The sequence below is a fragment of the Echinops telfairi genome, unplaced genomic scaffold, assembly GCF_000313985.2.
Source record: "Echinops telfairi isolate 266 unplaced genomic scaffold, ASM31398v2 ScPeMD7_36;HRSCAF=134, whole genome shotgun sequence".
Classification (NCBI taxonomy): Eukaryota; Metazoa; Chordata; class Mammalia; order Afrosoricida; family Tenrecidae; genus Echinops; species Echinops telfairi.
In genome coordinates, this window is record NW_022103934.1 from 3,783,403 (window position 1) to 3,796,916 (window position 13,514).

Sequence of the window (13,514 nt, forward strand, 5' to 3'; positions counted from 1 at the left end):
AGGGTTCTGGTGCTGACGACCTCCCCAGCCATCATGCCTCGCAAAGGATTTCCTTCATCCCGCTCCCAAAGAGGAGAAGAGATACACAAGAGGCAGCACCTGGCGCAGACCCCCCCATTGCTGCTTCGTGGATGTCAAATGCCCAGGCTGCTATAACATCACCACGGTCTGTAGCCAGGCACAAACAGCTGTTCGACTGTCCTCTGTCAGCCTAGAGGAGGAAAAGCAAGGCTCACAGAAGGATGCTCCTTCAGACGGAAGCAGCACTAATAGACCCTGAATGGAGCTGAATGGGGAGCCATTCTAATAAACCCATTTTTGAACACACACATATAGGCTCGTTCAGGGTGTACCTGGTACCTCTTTTGTGAAGTGGCAGCTGAGGAGACTGCAGCTGAGGAGAAACCCAGCAAGGTGTCCAGACTGAGAACAAGGATCGTATTTACCATATTCAGGTGGCACGGAAGAATGATGCAGGGGTGCACTTTGAGATTCAGTGGCACGCGCCACTCAGGAATGACGGAATGCCTATTGTGAACGACAGGGTTTGTCAATGAGGCAGAGCCGATGCCTGCCGAGTGGATGGGCCGCCGGCCAGGCAATGAAGCAGACATGCCTGCAGGTGGCAAATGGAGGAGGAAGACACGGCAGGTGGGAGCCTGCTCCTTTCCCCCAGAACTCTGTTCCTACCCACCGAGAATCCATCCCCAGGTTGAAACCCCCAACGTGCTTCCACACCCTGCGCCACACAGTGTCCTGCTCGCTACTCTGCCAGTTCCCCTTCCCCGGTCCTCCACTGTACACCAGCTAGTGGGCACAAGCATACTGCAGTGGGTCCCTTGGTTGTCCTCTTTCTGCAAAAAGGCCAGTGGTCTGTTTTGATCGGCATCCAGAGGAGCCGGGAGGGGCAACACTGGTTCTGTGGACGTGGCCCCTTCGCCTCCGGGGGCGGTGTGCTCGCTCAGCTCTGCAGATGTCCCTGAGCCAGGTTGCTGTCCCTGCGCAACAACAACAAATGTAAAATGAAAAAGAAATCCTTGCATGCCTTCCTGGTTCAACCGGAGAGTTGTCATGTCTCTCACTGATCGCTGAAAACCTGAGGACAGTGTGATCACGTTTTGGTACGGAGCTGTTACCTGGAACGCAACCTGTCTTTCAGTCAGGGTTAATGACTCTCAGATATAAAGCTTGGACAACAGAAAAGTGGGTGAAGGGGGACGTTGTACAGTATAAGAGATGACAAAATAATAATAACATAAATTATCAAGGGCTCATGAGGGAGGGGGAGCAGAGAGGAAGGGGGTAAAATGAGGAGCTGATACCAAGGGCTCAAGCAGAAAGCAAATGTTTTGAAAATGTACAAATGTGCTTGACACAATGGATATATATATATGGATTGTGATATGAGTTGTATAACCCCCAGATAAAATGATTTTTTAAAAAAAGATATAAAGCTTAGATGTTTGTCCCTTCAAGTCGAGCATCTTGTTTAAATAAACTTGTTTTACTATACATTATGTCATAGTAATATATGTGTTATATTAAATGTTTACACATATATGCAAGTGTGTGCTGCCCTCGTCATTTTAAGTGCATACATGCGGTGACTTGGATCCTGTGACCCCCACCATGACCCACCTTCAAGTGCTTTCCATTCTCTAACTCTGCACCAACCTAGACGTCATGGTGGCACCGTGGGTTACACATGGAGCTGCTAAACACAAGGTCAGCAGTTCGAAACCATCAGCCGTTCCAAGGGAGCATGAGGAGACTTGCAGCTCTAATGGACTCCATAGCAGTGAATCATGGGTGGGGGGGTGGGCCTTCAAGGAGTTTGTGGGAAGAGTTTCATGATCTTTTCATTCCAGTTTTTGCACATGTGAGGCCTGGTACCCATGGAGTCGGGTCTAGTTCACAGCTACACTGCAACAATCCTTAAAGTCATTTTGAGCCCATCATTGCAGCCACGGTCAACTGATCTCTTCCAAGGGTCTTCCTCTTTTCCGCTGCCCCTGTGCTTGACCCCGCATGAGGCCCTTCTCCAGGGACTGGTCTCTCCTGACAACATGTCCAAAGTAGGCACGACAAAGTCTCGCCATCCTTGCTTCTCAGGTGCATCCTGACTGTTTGTCCTCTTGGCAGTCCACGGAGCTTTCAATCGTCACCAGCACCGTAGTTCAAATGCATGGATTCTTCTTAGGTCTTCCTTCTCCGACGGCCAGCTCTCACCTGCATAGGAGGCGATGGAAAATACCAGGCCGGGGTCAGGGGCACCCACTGGGATGTGGCAATGATGCAGGTCCGTGTGCACCGACACCACATCACCTAGGCATAAATCAATACAGAGCAACGGCCGCGGGGGGTGAAGCAGCAGCTTCGTCGCTGCAGAGGGCTAAGGAACATCCCTGGGCCACTTTCCTGGTCTCCAAGGACACGCACCCGGTTCCAGACGTCGGAACGTGGGACCGCAGCGCCCCCTGGTGCCCGCCATCCTCCCCTGCACCGGCGGCTCCCTCAGGGAAGCCGTTTCCCGAGTAGGATGCCGTCAGACTTTAAACTTGAAGGGAGAAGCAAGCAAACAACACCCACCCCACCCCCCGCCAAGGTCAAGGGGAAAACCAAGCAACTGACAAAACCCAAACCCTCGCCCTCCCGCTGACTCCGTTGAACCGGCTTCCTGCCAAGGCGGGGCCTGGTCCCCTGCGCGCATCCAGCGTGTGCCCGCCACGCCCACACTGTGAGCATCGTTCCTGGGAGCACGAGCCGTGGGTTTTAATTTCCTGCGCTCTTGGAAAGGTTCCAAGCTCAGAATCGGGGCCAAGCCCTCCGGGGGCGTGGGATGATGCCGGATCGCCCCCGCACCCGGGTCGCAGGCCAGAGGCGACAGGGGAATAAGCAGGGCTCCGCCAGGGGGCGCTGTGCCCGGCACCCGTTAAGGCCACGCCCATTGCCCGTGTGGATTCGCGCTCGCCGTGACCCTCCCAGCGCAGAGTAGAACTGCCCCGCGGATTCCCCGGGTGCGAGTCGTCACGGTAGCTGGCTGCTACATCTTTCGCCCTCGGACCGGTGCCGTTATTAGACGGGCGATGCTAAGAGGTCGCTCACGCCTTCTGGCCTTGGTTCAAAACCCTCCTGCTTGGGTTTCCCCTGCGCACTGTCCCCCGAAGCACGAGCCCAGGTGTGGAGTCCAAAACTGGGTTTCATAGGGTGTGCTGGGCTGTCCTCTTTAGGGAGGCAGATCGCCAGGCATTCCTTCCGCTGCGTTGCAGGGTGAATTCAAACTGCCGACCTTTTCGTCAGTGGTAGAGTGCAAACCACTTGCGGCATCCGGGGATCTCTGGCACCCTGCCTTACTCTGTTCCCACTAACAGGGGCTCTATAGGGCAGGGTACACCAGCCCCTGGGCTTTTCTGAGACCATGTCTTTTTATGGGAGTAAAAAGCCTTATCCTTCTTCCAAAGTGTGGTAGGTAGGTTTGAACTTCCAACCTTATGGTTAACAGCCTAATGCCTAGCCACAGTGCCAGCAGGGTTCAAAGCTGTCACCCTCGCATGGGCCCCAAATCAACCTCCGCTCCCAGATCTCGCCAGCCCACCCACCAGTACTCTCCACCCACCTCCAGCTCCCTGTGCCCTCCCTCCCACCTGTTCCCCAGTTGACTCATCTTCATCCTCAACTCAGCCATTACCTCCTCCTCCAGGAAGCCTCCCCGGACCACCCCCAGTCTGGCTGGTGTCTTGTGGGGTATCAACTTGGCTGTGAGTGGGTGTCCCTTCCCCCTCCCTGCCCCAGAAGAGGCCTCTGGGTCTTCTGTTTCTGGGAGTTCCATGCCTCATTTCAGCCCTGAAGAGGCTCTGATACAAGGGGCCCTGATGATGCAGCGGGTTAAGCCTTCTGGCCTCACACATGCTGACCCAGATCCCCAGGAGCTGGAGACAAGCCCTGGCTGCCACGTCTGGAAACCCTGTCTGGAGAGTTCCTGGCAGGGTGTGTGTGTGTATAGGGGGTGGGGGTGGGGTGTGCATCAGCATCCCTTCTGCAAAGCAGCTGCATCAGACTCAGGCACCCCCCAAAGCAATCAAGCTAGGTGCAACTATTCAGACCTGAGCCCAAGCTCTCCTTGATTGCTGCACTCAGACCACCAGGAGGCCCAGGCAGGGATCTCAATGGGGGCCGGCTGCAGGGTGGGGTGGGCTTGAGGGACAGGTCTTGAATGAGACCCTGGGAGGCAGCCTGCCCACAGCTGGGGGTGGGGGGAGGGGGGTTCCAGAAAGAAAGCAGGTGGGCTGGAGGGTAGAGTTTATTTATCTGGAGAGGGCGGGGTGGGGAGCAGGAGGGTCAGGGCAGGGGGATGTCCTCCAGCTTCTGGTCCAGAGTCTTGAGGTCATCCAGGAAGCGGGTAGGGGTGAGGATGTGTGAGGAACCTGGACAAGAGGAGAAGCTGGGGCATGGCGGGGAGGGGGGTGCTGCCTGGGCCCCTGATCCTAAGGTCCCAGGAGTCTAGGAGTCGAGCAATGTAGAAGTACAGCTCCAGTGACCCCTGCCCTGGGATGCCAGACCCCAACCCCTCAGAGGCTCAGGCATTCAGTCCCTAGCCCCCTCCCCTGAAGATTTACAAGCCTACTTGTCCCTCCCCACCCATCACTAGCTCTCCCACTCCCCCATCAAGGTATCTGAGCAACAGGGGTTGCAGACTGCAGGCCTGTGGGGGCCAGAGTGAGCAGTCAGCCTCACCTCCTAAAGAACCTAGAGTCCAGCCCCCCTCCCAGGACCCAGTAATGGGAGAGTCCAGCACTCTTTCCAGGGTCCCCACCCCCCAGGAGTGAGAGTCCAGCACCCCCTCTATGGGGCCCAGGTCCCAGGCCCCCCAGGAATGGACCTCAGGTCTGCCTACCTCAGTGCCAGCCTTACCTATGAGCACCTCCCACTTGCCCTCGGTGGCTCTGGTCACCTCGTAGGCGGCCCTCATCTCCGACATGGCCACGCCACCCAGGAAGTACACAATAAGCCTCGGCCCCGCCCTCGCCTCCACGCCTGCCTTGTTCTTGTGCCAGTGGCCGAAGCGGGCACTGCAGGGGGGTGGAGCAGGTCAGCCCTGCAGGAGACACCCCCCCTCCCACCACTCTTATGGGGAGTGGAAGCCAGCTGGGGCAGGCACCTCCAGTGGCCCCAAGCCCTCACCTGACCGCAGCCTGGGAGCTGGACATGGGGGCAGGGTCAGACACAAAGGGCCACAGCTTCCGGTCCAGCCGGTCCTCCACGGCGTCCTGGGTGGCCCGAGAGGAAGGTTGGGAGAAAGGGGGCAGAGGTGACAGTCTCCTGCATGTGCTTTAGGGCCAAGACCTCAGGCCGCTGGCCCCACTGACATTACACTCTGGCCCCCAGCTCCTTAACCACTTGTGAGCCTGTCACTTCTGACTCCAGGTGGCCTCAGGGGGATGTGCTCCATAGGGCTAGGCCTGTGACCAGGCCTTTCTTCCAAGGCACCTGTGGATGGATCTGAACCTCCCATCTTTTGGTCAGTAGTTAAGAGTGTAACTGATGGTCTCGCCCAGTCCCATGAGGACCCAGGGACGATTCTTCTGCTCCAGTTCCTCAGGGACCCAGGAGTCACCATCGCCTGTCTCAGAAGTTACCACCCCCTACCTCAGGGACCCAGGAGTCCAAGAGTCCAACCCTTAAGGAATCTGGTCTGATAGAACAAGGGGTCAATGGTTACTGGATCCCCGGTGTAAGCTGCCAGGGGTCCAGGCTCCCCGGATGGGTAGGGGCCAGGAGAGACCTGGCAGGATCAGAGAGGTCGCACACCAACTGGGGTAAGGAGGGATTTTTCTACCAAGCCTCAAAGCTCAGCGGGAAGGGAGTGGGGGGTGGGGGGATCCTCTGCCCCGTCCTGTGCCCCTACCAGCCATACCTCCATCACATCCTTGATGGCCGGAGTCCATCGGGACAGTTGGTAGGTGGGCTCCAGGCGCTCCCGGCGCTCCAGCCGGCTGGAGTGGCTCGTGCCCTGGGGGTGGGGTGGGGAGTCGGGGGACGGGGATAAGGAGGGTGAGGGGGGTAGGGCAGGGCCTCATCTGCTTGGGGGTGGTGAGGACAGAGACGGGGAAATGGAAGAGAGGGAGTGTGGGGGTGGGGAGGGGGGAGAAAGACCCGAGTGAAAACGTCTAGTGCAGCATTGAGAGCAAAAGACAGGAATTGGGGGGTGGGGTGGGTGTACACATAGAAGGATAAAGGAGGACGGCAGAGGGGCCTACGTGGGGACACGCGTGGTGGACAGCCAGCCAGAGAAGAGACAAGAAAGGAAGGGGCGGGAGAAAGGAGGAACAGAACCGAGGCTACCGGAAAGGGCGCATGGAATGGAGATGGAGGGCCAAGAGAGGCAGCAGGGGTGTAGGGATAAGAGCTACGCAGAGGAGCAGCACGGGAGAGCAGAGGGGTGGGGGGTGAGGGTAATAGGCAGACCAAGAGGCTGAGTCGCCAGTAGTGAGGACCAGGCCGGGACCCCGGGGGCGACGTGCGTGCGTGTGTATGTACCCCAGGGTTGGTGACGGTCCCGCCCAGCTGCTCCAGGTTGCGGATGAGGCTACAGTGCGTCTGCACATTGGCATGCTGGATCAGCTTGGCCAGGTTCTCCTCGCTCACACCTGGGGAGGCACGTGGGGGGGCTCAGGGGAACTGCTGGGTTTCTAGGTTATGGGTGATGGGTGCTTGGGGTGGGGAGAAGAGCTCCCAGGACCAGGGGAGCTCCGGAGTCAGTGCAGGGGGACCCTGGTGTTAGGATTCCGCAGCAGGAGCCCTGAGCGGGAGGACCGGAAGGTCTTCGAAACTCGTTGGGGGACCAAATGGTGAGGAGTCACAGGTGTGTGTGTGGGGGGGGAAGGGGAATATCATGCCCATGGGGGTCCCATGGTCCAGAGTGTAGTCAGTGGGCTCTAGGGTTCCTAGAAAGCGGGGTGTACCAAGGACAGGGGGACTGGGGGACTGAGGGCTCCCAGAAGACCCACCCGGCCGCCTGCCCTCTGGCCCGCCCACCATTCCGCAGCAGGATGTAAAGCAGCAGAACGCGGATCTTGTCGTAGGCTGGCACCGCCGCGTCCAGCAGCACTGGCACGATCAGTTTCATGGCGTCCTTGATCTTCTCGCCCTCGGCGTCCGAGCCCAAGGCCAAGTCCTGCACAGCCGGGCACCACAGCAGCCATGGGGGTGATGGGGCCCAGGGAGCCGCCTTAGCCTGGCCCTGCCTGTCCACAACCACGCCTCCCGGGCATCACCCTTCTACAACAGACCCCACTCCATCCATCCTGGTCCCGGACAGGTTCCTCTCAACCTTGACTCAGCCCTCTCATGGCCCCGCCCCTCCTGGGCCCCGCCCCCACCTGCTCCACACTGCACAGCTTCTCCACCGACCCCTTGAAGTGTTTCATGCAGTCATCGGCTAAATGCAGGTGCGTGGAATACTGCGGGGTGAAGGTGGGCGCTGTGGCAACGGGCTGTGCCAAGACAGTGGGGGGAGGGGGTGCAAGGGTGCGCCAGCCCCTGCCCGCCCCCCACCAGGGCACTCACCTTGTTCAGCTCCTTCTGGTACTGGGGCATCTTTTTCAGAATGTGGGACAGGTCTTTGATGTTGGCCTGGGGGCGGAGTTGGAGGGAGGGGTGTCAGACTAGACCCCACCCACACGCGGCCCCACTGGGAAGCACCTCCGGACCGCCCCCTACCTTGTCGGTGGTCAGCCTCTTGCTCTCACAGAAGGTTTTCAGAAGCTCCGTGACCTTCCTGGTGGGACGATGGGGCAGGTGGATGGGGTGAACTTGGGAATGATCTCAATTTGGGGCTGGGAGGTCGAACCGCTGAGGCAGCAGGGTTGGCCAGGGAAGGGCACAAGCAGCACGTGGAGAGGCTGTCCCGAGGGCCCAGGGCCTGGGAGCACCCAGGGGTCAGGGGACCAAGTGCGCTGGGGAGGAAGGGCTGCGCGGGGCTGGGCGGGGACGCACTTGGACACATCGGCAATGTGCATGTGCCGCAGCTCCACCCACAAGTCGTCGTCCTCGTCCAGCAGCACCGCCTTCTCACGAGATTCGCTCAGGCCCGTGGTCTCGTACCTGGGAGGGGACGGGGTCATGAGGGGGCGTGGTCAGGGCCCAGCTGAGGGCCAGGTTCCAGGCAGGCAGAGTGAGGCGCCTGTGCTCTGGCAGGCCCACCTGTACGTGTCCTGCTGGATGTCCAACAGGTCGTAGGCCATGGCCTGGAAGGTGAGCTCGTGCAGTAGAGGGGACACAGGGTCGGCAGCCCGGTCCACGATCAGCAGCTGCGAGCGCATCTTCTCGGGGCCCTGGGGGGAGAGGGGACACAGAGCCTGACCCTGGGGCGGGGGAGCAGATGGCAAGGGTGAGGACTCTGTGGCCTGGGGATCCTTGGCCCTCCCCAGCATTCCCCCTCACCTCGCCCAGGCTGGGCGTGTCAGCCTTGAAGGCGTTCAGCTTGGCCAGGACAGTGTGGGCCAGCTGGGCTGTGTCCTCTGGGCCCCTGGGGGGACACGGGGACATCAGGGCGTGGGGTGGAGAGTCGGGCACAGACAGGAGTCAAGAAGGGAATTCAGATGGGGCCAACAGCCAAACTAGGGCATAGGGTCAGAAGAGATGGGGTTAGGGTGGGGGACAGCCTTGGGGTGTGATCCCCACTTGCGATAGCGGATGGCTGGGTACTCCTGCAGTGTGGCGCATAGGGTGGCGATCTGCTGGGCCAGCGCCTCGAGCTGCCTTGCCCGCTCACTTGCCCGGAACGGGCAGTACAGGTTGTAGGTGCTGTGGGGTGCGTCCAAGGAGAACACCTGGGGGCGGGACCGCCAGGTAAGCTCAGCCTCTCCCTGGAGCGTTCCTGGGAGCCTGCTCAGGCCCTCCCAACTCCCCGACCTCTGCAGGCAAATGCTCCTGCCCTCCTCCCTCCCCACAACATGCTTCCCTTTGCCTCAGTGTGTCTCTGAGGGAGCCCACCTGGCCATACCTGGGCCTCGTAGGGTAGGAAAGCCAGGTGGATCTCCTTCAGCGTCTTCACTGCCTTTGCCAGCCGAGAGCGGCCCAGCTCACTGAACAGGGGCTCGGGGCAGGCTGCGGGGGACAGGGGTGTCAGGCCAGAACAGCCCACCCCCAGCCATGGCCCTGACTGAGCCCAGGCCCAGGCCCTCCCCACTTACTGTCAGTGAAGAAGACGTGCGCTGCTTTGTAAGTGAAGGTCGGGGTGCCCCGGAAGTCTGCGATCAGGGCCTGCACTGACTGGGGGAAGCGAGTACTTTCCAGAGCTGGCCTTGGCCCCCCAGACTCACCCTGGGCTCTGGCCCTGACTGCTGCCCGTCCATCCTCACTTGCACTCACAGGTACAAAGGCGCTTACGCAGGTGCATGCTCCCAGGTATGTGTACACCTCTATACACATTATGTACGCACTCAGCATAAGTACACATGCAGGTATCAGCGGTATACACATGCATACACACACTCCTAGGTGCGTGCACACACAGGCATACATACAGGTACTTGTGCACATGTATGTGTGCACAGCCCTATGTACACATACATGCATAAGCACACATACAGGTGCCCTGCACATATGCATACACACACTCCTAGGTGCGTGCACACACAGGCATACATACAGGTACTTGTGCACATGTATGTGTGCACAGCCCTATGTACACATACATGCATAAGCACACATACAGGTGCCCTGCACATATGCATACACACACTCCTAGGTGCGTGCACGCACAAGCATACATACAGGTACTTGTGCACATGTGCATACATACATGTGCGCATAGCCCTATGTACATATACACGCATAAGCACACACACAGGTGCCTTGCACATATGCATACACACTCCCGGGCGCGCACACACATGTATGCATACCTACATGCATAAGTATTCACATTCATGCAAAGGCACACACAGGTATTGGTGCACACTATATGCCCCCCCAGGTATGCACATCCCGGCACACACACACACACACAGACCCCCGGGACCCCCTCGGGCGAGCACCTTCTCTGTGGGGCTCAGCAGATAGATGGCCTCCAGGCTGGGTATGGGCTCTCGCCGTTTGGTGATATCTTCAACAACTGGACAGAGCGGAGAAAGGGAGGCCAGGGGGACGGTGCAGGGTCAGGGCAGGGGACATGTGGCACTATAGGCGTTGGGAGTTGGGACACTTGGAGGCCACGGTCAGATGTCTGAGGTGTGGTGCTTGCTGCGGGTCCTAAGCAGGAAGTGTACACCCCTGGGTCACACAGCTATGTGCCATGTGGTGGGCAAGGTTTTACACCTTGGATGGGGGGAAAATCCCTTGAGTCCTTTATGGGCTTCTATGGGGCTCCACACACACGGGACAGCCGAAAGCCCAGTGTGGGTGGTCCCTGGGGGGTCCCACCCTCATGCTACACCTTGGGGAGCATGCTGAGGAGGGTCTCAGGCTAGAGGCTACATGTCCAGGAGCCTGTGTACTTGAGAGTCTCAGACCATTTGGGGATACCCCAGGGTTCCCACATCTGGGCAGGTGGGGAGTAGGGTGTCCACTCACTAGTGATGCCCTCAGCCAAGATGTCTGACATTTTGCAGCAGGATGACAAGATGCGCATGCTGGGGTGGTCCATGATGAGCACCTGTCCAGGTAGATGGACGGACAGATGGATGCGCTTGGACAGAAGAGGCCTCAGCAGTCCCCACCCCTACCCCCTGTGAATCAGGAGCCATGGATGGAGCAGACAGCTTCGAAGGCAGGGTGCAGTGATTGGACTCAGGGCCAATCTCAAATGGGTTTGGGCAGGGTCCCGCCCATGGGTTAGGACCAGGTCCTTGGCGGTTGGCTTTGACCTACCTTCCACTCGCCATCCTTTTTGACGCTGCGAATGACTCCACTCAGAATTTCTGCAAGGAAGGGGGAGGTGGGCTCAGGGTGTTGACCCTCTCTTCTGCCCTGCCCCCAGTCTTGGGGCTGGACCCCCACCAAACTCCGGTAGACTCCTCCACCAATCCCAGGCTGCTAGAAGCTACTAGTGTCTCAATTACAAATGAGGAAACTGAGGTTGAAGGAGGGCATGCAACTTACCCAGGGCCCCTCAGCACCTGTGGCAGAGTGCCCAGGGCAGAGTGGCCTTAGAGAGAGGTACACACTTCTTATGAGTGGGTACAAAGCCAGACAAAGGCCTGGCTGGGTGTACATGCACACACACACACACACACACACACACACACAGCAGGACCCTTGCTGAGGCCGGCCTGCCAGTGGTCATCCCTTCAGCTAACCACCAGACTCAGTTTCCTCATCTGCACAAAGTCTCAGTGCTTGCCGGCTCTCCCCTTCGGTTTCTGGCTGGGGGCTGCTTTTCTAGTTGTGGGGCTGCGACATTGAGGTGCACACTACCCTGTCCAGCGGATGGGCAGGAAAAGAAACGGGGTGGCCCCCTCGGCCAGTGTCATACCCAGTTATCAGAACCAGCCAGAGCGGAAGGAGGCGCTGAAGCCGGAACTCCCCGGGGTGGGGGAGGGGTGACCTCCACCCTCTGGCCTCAGAACTGGAGCCTGTGAGACCCCGGGGCGACGCCCCGGCCTCGGGGCTGCAAGGGACTCCAAGGGGCCTGGGAAAAAGGCAAACACACGCTCCGCCCCTTGGGGCCTGGACACGCCCCCTGGAATCCCGAGGGCTCACATCACCTGACCGCTGACCAACGCATCCAGTCTGCCCCGTGGGGCCCTAGGAGTCCAGCTCGCCCCCGGGAAATTTGCCCAGTCCACAACCCTGGAGGCTGGGCACCCTTGGGGTCCCGGCGTCCAGACCCCAGAGCCCGCCGCTGGAACCACGGAGGGGACAACACTATCCCCAACCCGCCCTTTGGGTTCCCCTACGTCCAGTTCCCAACTCTGCCCGGGCCCCCGAGAAGCCCGGCGGGCCAGCTGAGACCAAACCCGGACCCGCCCCCTCGAGGATCCCGGCCTTCACGGGTCCAGCGCGGCCCTGACTGCCGGCCGCCGGGGCCCCGTGCATCCCCAGCCCCGGATCCCCAGAGGCCCAAGCGCTGGGCGAGCACTCACTTTCCCCCACCACCGCCTTGAGCCCCGAGGGCGCCATCTTCCCCCAGGGGCGCCGCCGCCGCCGCTTCCGCGTCTGTCCCAAGGTGTGGGCGTGGCCTCCGCGTTGGCCCCGCCCCGCGCACCTGGCCCCGCCCCGCCGCCGGGGGCGCCGAGTCGCGGGTTAGCAAGTCCGCGCCCGACGTGCACGCCCTCGCTGACCCGGACGCCAGCGAGGATGTGGCACGGATGTGGGCATGGACACGCTCCTCGTGACACGGATGTGGGCATGGACACGCGCTGCTCCAGCTTGGGTGCAGCAACGGACGCGTGGCCTCGCAGGGTGACGGGGCCCTAATCTTCCTGGGCAAGGTGCCACCTGGTCCGATTCTGTGCCTGCGGCAGGGCATGACCCCACAACCTCTGGGCCTGGAGCCGTGACCCACTTCCCCTCTGTGCTCCCGAGTTTGACGGACCTGAGGGCTGGGGACGTCCGGCGAACCCCGAATGGGGCCTGGGGATGCTCCACAAGTGCCACCAGCATTTTGAACTACACTAACCTACAAGGTCGATGATTCCAGAACCCATTCGGCCACACCGTGAAAGGAAGGCCTGACGATGTGTTTCCATAAAGAACTGTCTGGTCACTCTGGTGTGGATCCTAACTCCCAACGCCATAGGGCAGTGGTTCTCAACCTGTGGGTCGCGACCCCTTTGGGGGTCGAACAACCCTTTCACAGGGGTCCCTAAGACCATCGGAAAACACCTGAGACACCGCTCCTCTAGCATCTCCAGGCGGGTCCGCCCACATGTGAGTACCAGGCGTGAAGACTGTTACCCATGCTACACCATGCGTCAAGACAAAATTTCATTTATTTGTCATCAGAAATAAATATATCACAGTATATAATTACACATTGTTTTTGTGATTAGTCAATATGCTTTATCTTCAATTTGTAACAATGAAAATACATCCTGCATATATTTACATGACAATTCATAACAGTAGCAAAATGACAGTGATGAAGTAACAATGAAAATAATTTTATGGAGATCTCAGAAGCCAGAGAGGCCACAGAGAGACCCCTGCCAGCACTGAGATGTCTCCAATGTCACTGGATCCAAAGAATTTCTACCCATTGGCCTGTCATCTTCTGCATTCGGTGTCATTGCATGTTTTTCGTACAGATATGATTTTATTATTCCTTGAAAATTATATATGGCTAAAGAGTTATGTGAAAGTGTTAAACTGACAAGGGGTGGTCTGTGGTAGTCACCTAATCTGGTGACAATTTAAGGATTAAGAGTGTAGGAGTGGAGTCTAGGCTGTCAGTCTGGAGAGAGCCAATGAGACTTCTGTGTGGGCATGGCCTCCTGAGAATTCTGGGAAATCCGCTACTTCCTCCCAGGAGGCAGAAGACACCTCTCTCTCTGTGATTCTCTGGGAGACAT

The 13,514-nt window shown here is 58.9% G+C and overlaps 1 protein-coding gene across 1 annotated transcript; it reads right to left on the reverse strand.

Moving 5' to 3' along the window:
* Positions 1–4,282: 4,282 nt before the first annotated feature.
* On the reverse strand, positions 4,283–12,124 carry STXBP2 (syntaxin binding protein 2). The gene is made up of 19 exons (XM_004717324.3): positions 12,087–12,124; positions 10,873–10,922; positions 10,576–10,657; positions 10,041–10,117; positions 9,195–9,273; positions 9,005–9,108; positions 8,683–8,831; positions 8,443–8,527; positions 8,203–8,333; positions 7,996–8,103; positions 7,720–7,777; positions 7,567–7,632; positions 7,380–7,460; positions 7,036–7,174; positions 6,538–6,647; positions 5,915–6,010; positions 5,182–5,267; positions 4,912–5,069; positions 4,283–4,424 (listed from the first exon to the last, which is right to left on the reverse strand). Exons 1-19 carry the CDS (start codon positions 12,121–12,123, stop codon positions 4,339–4,341), a joined length of 1,782 nt encoding a protein of 593 aa, XP_004717381.1. The 5' UTR covers position 12,124; the 3' UTR covers positions 4,283–4,338.
* Positions 12,125–13,514: the final 1,390 nt, after the last annotated feature.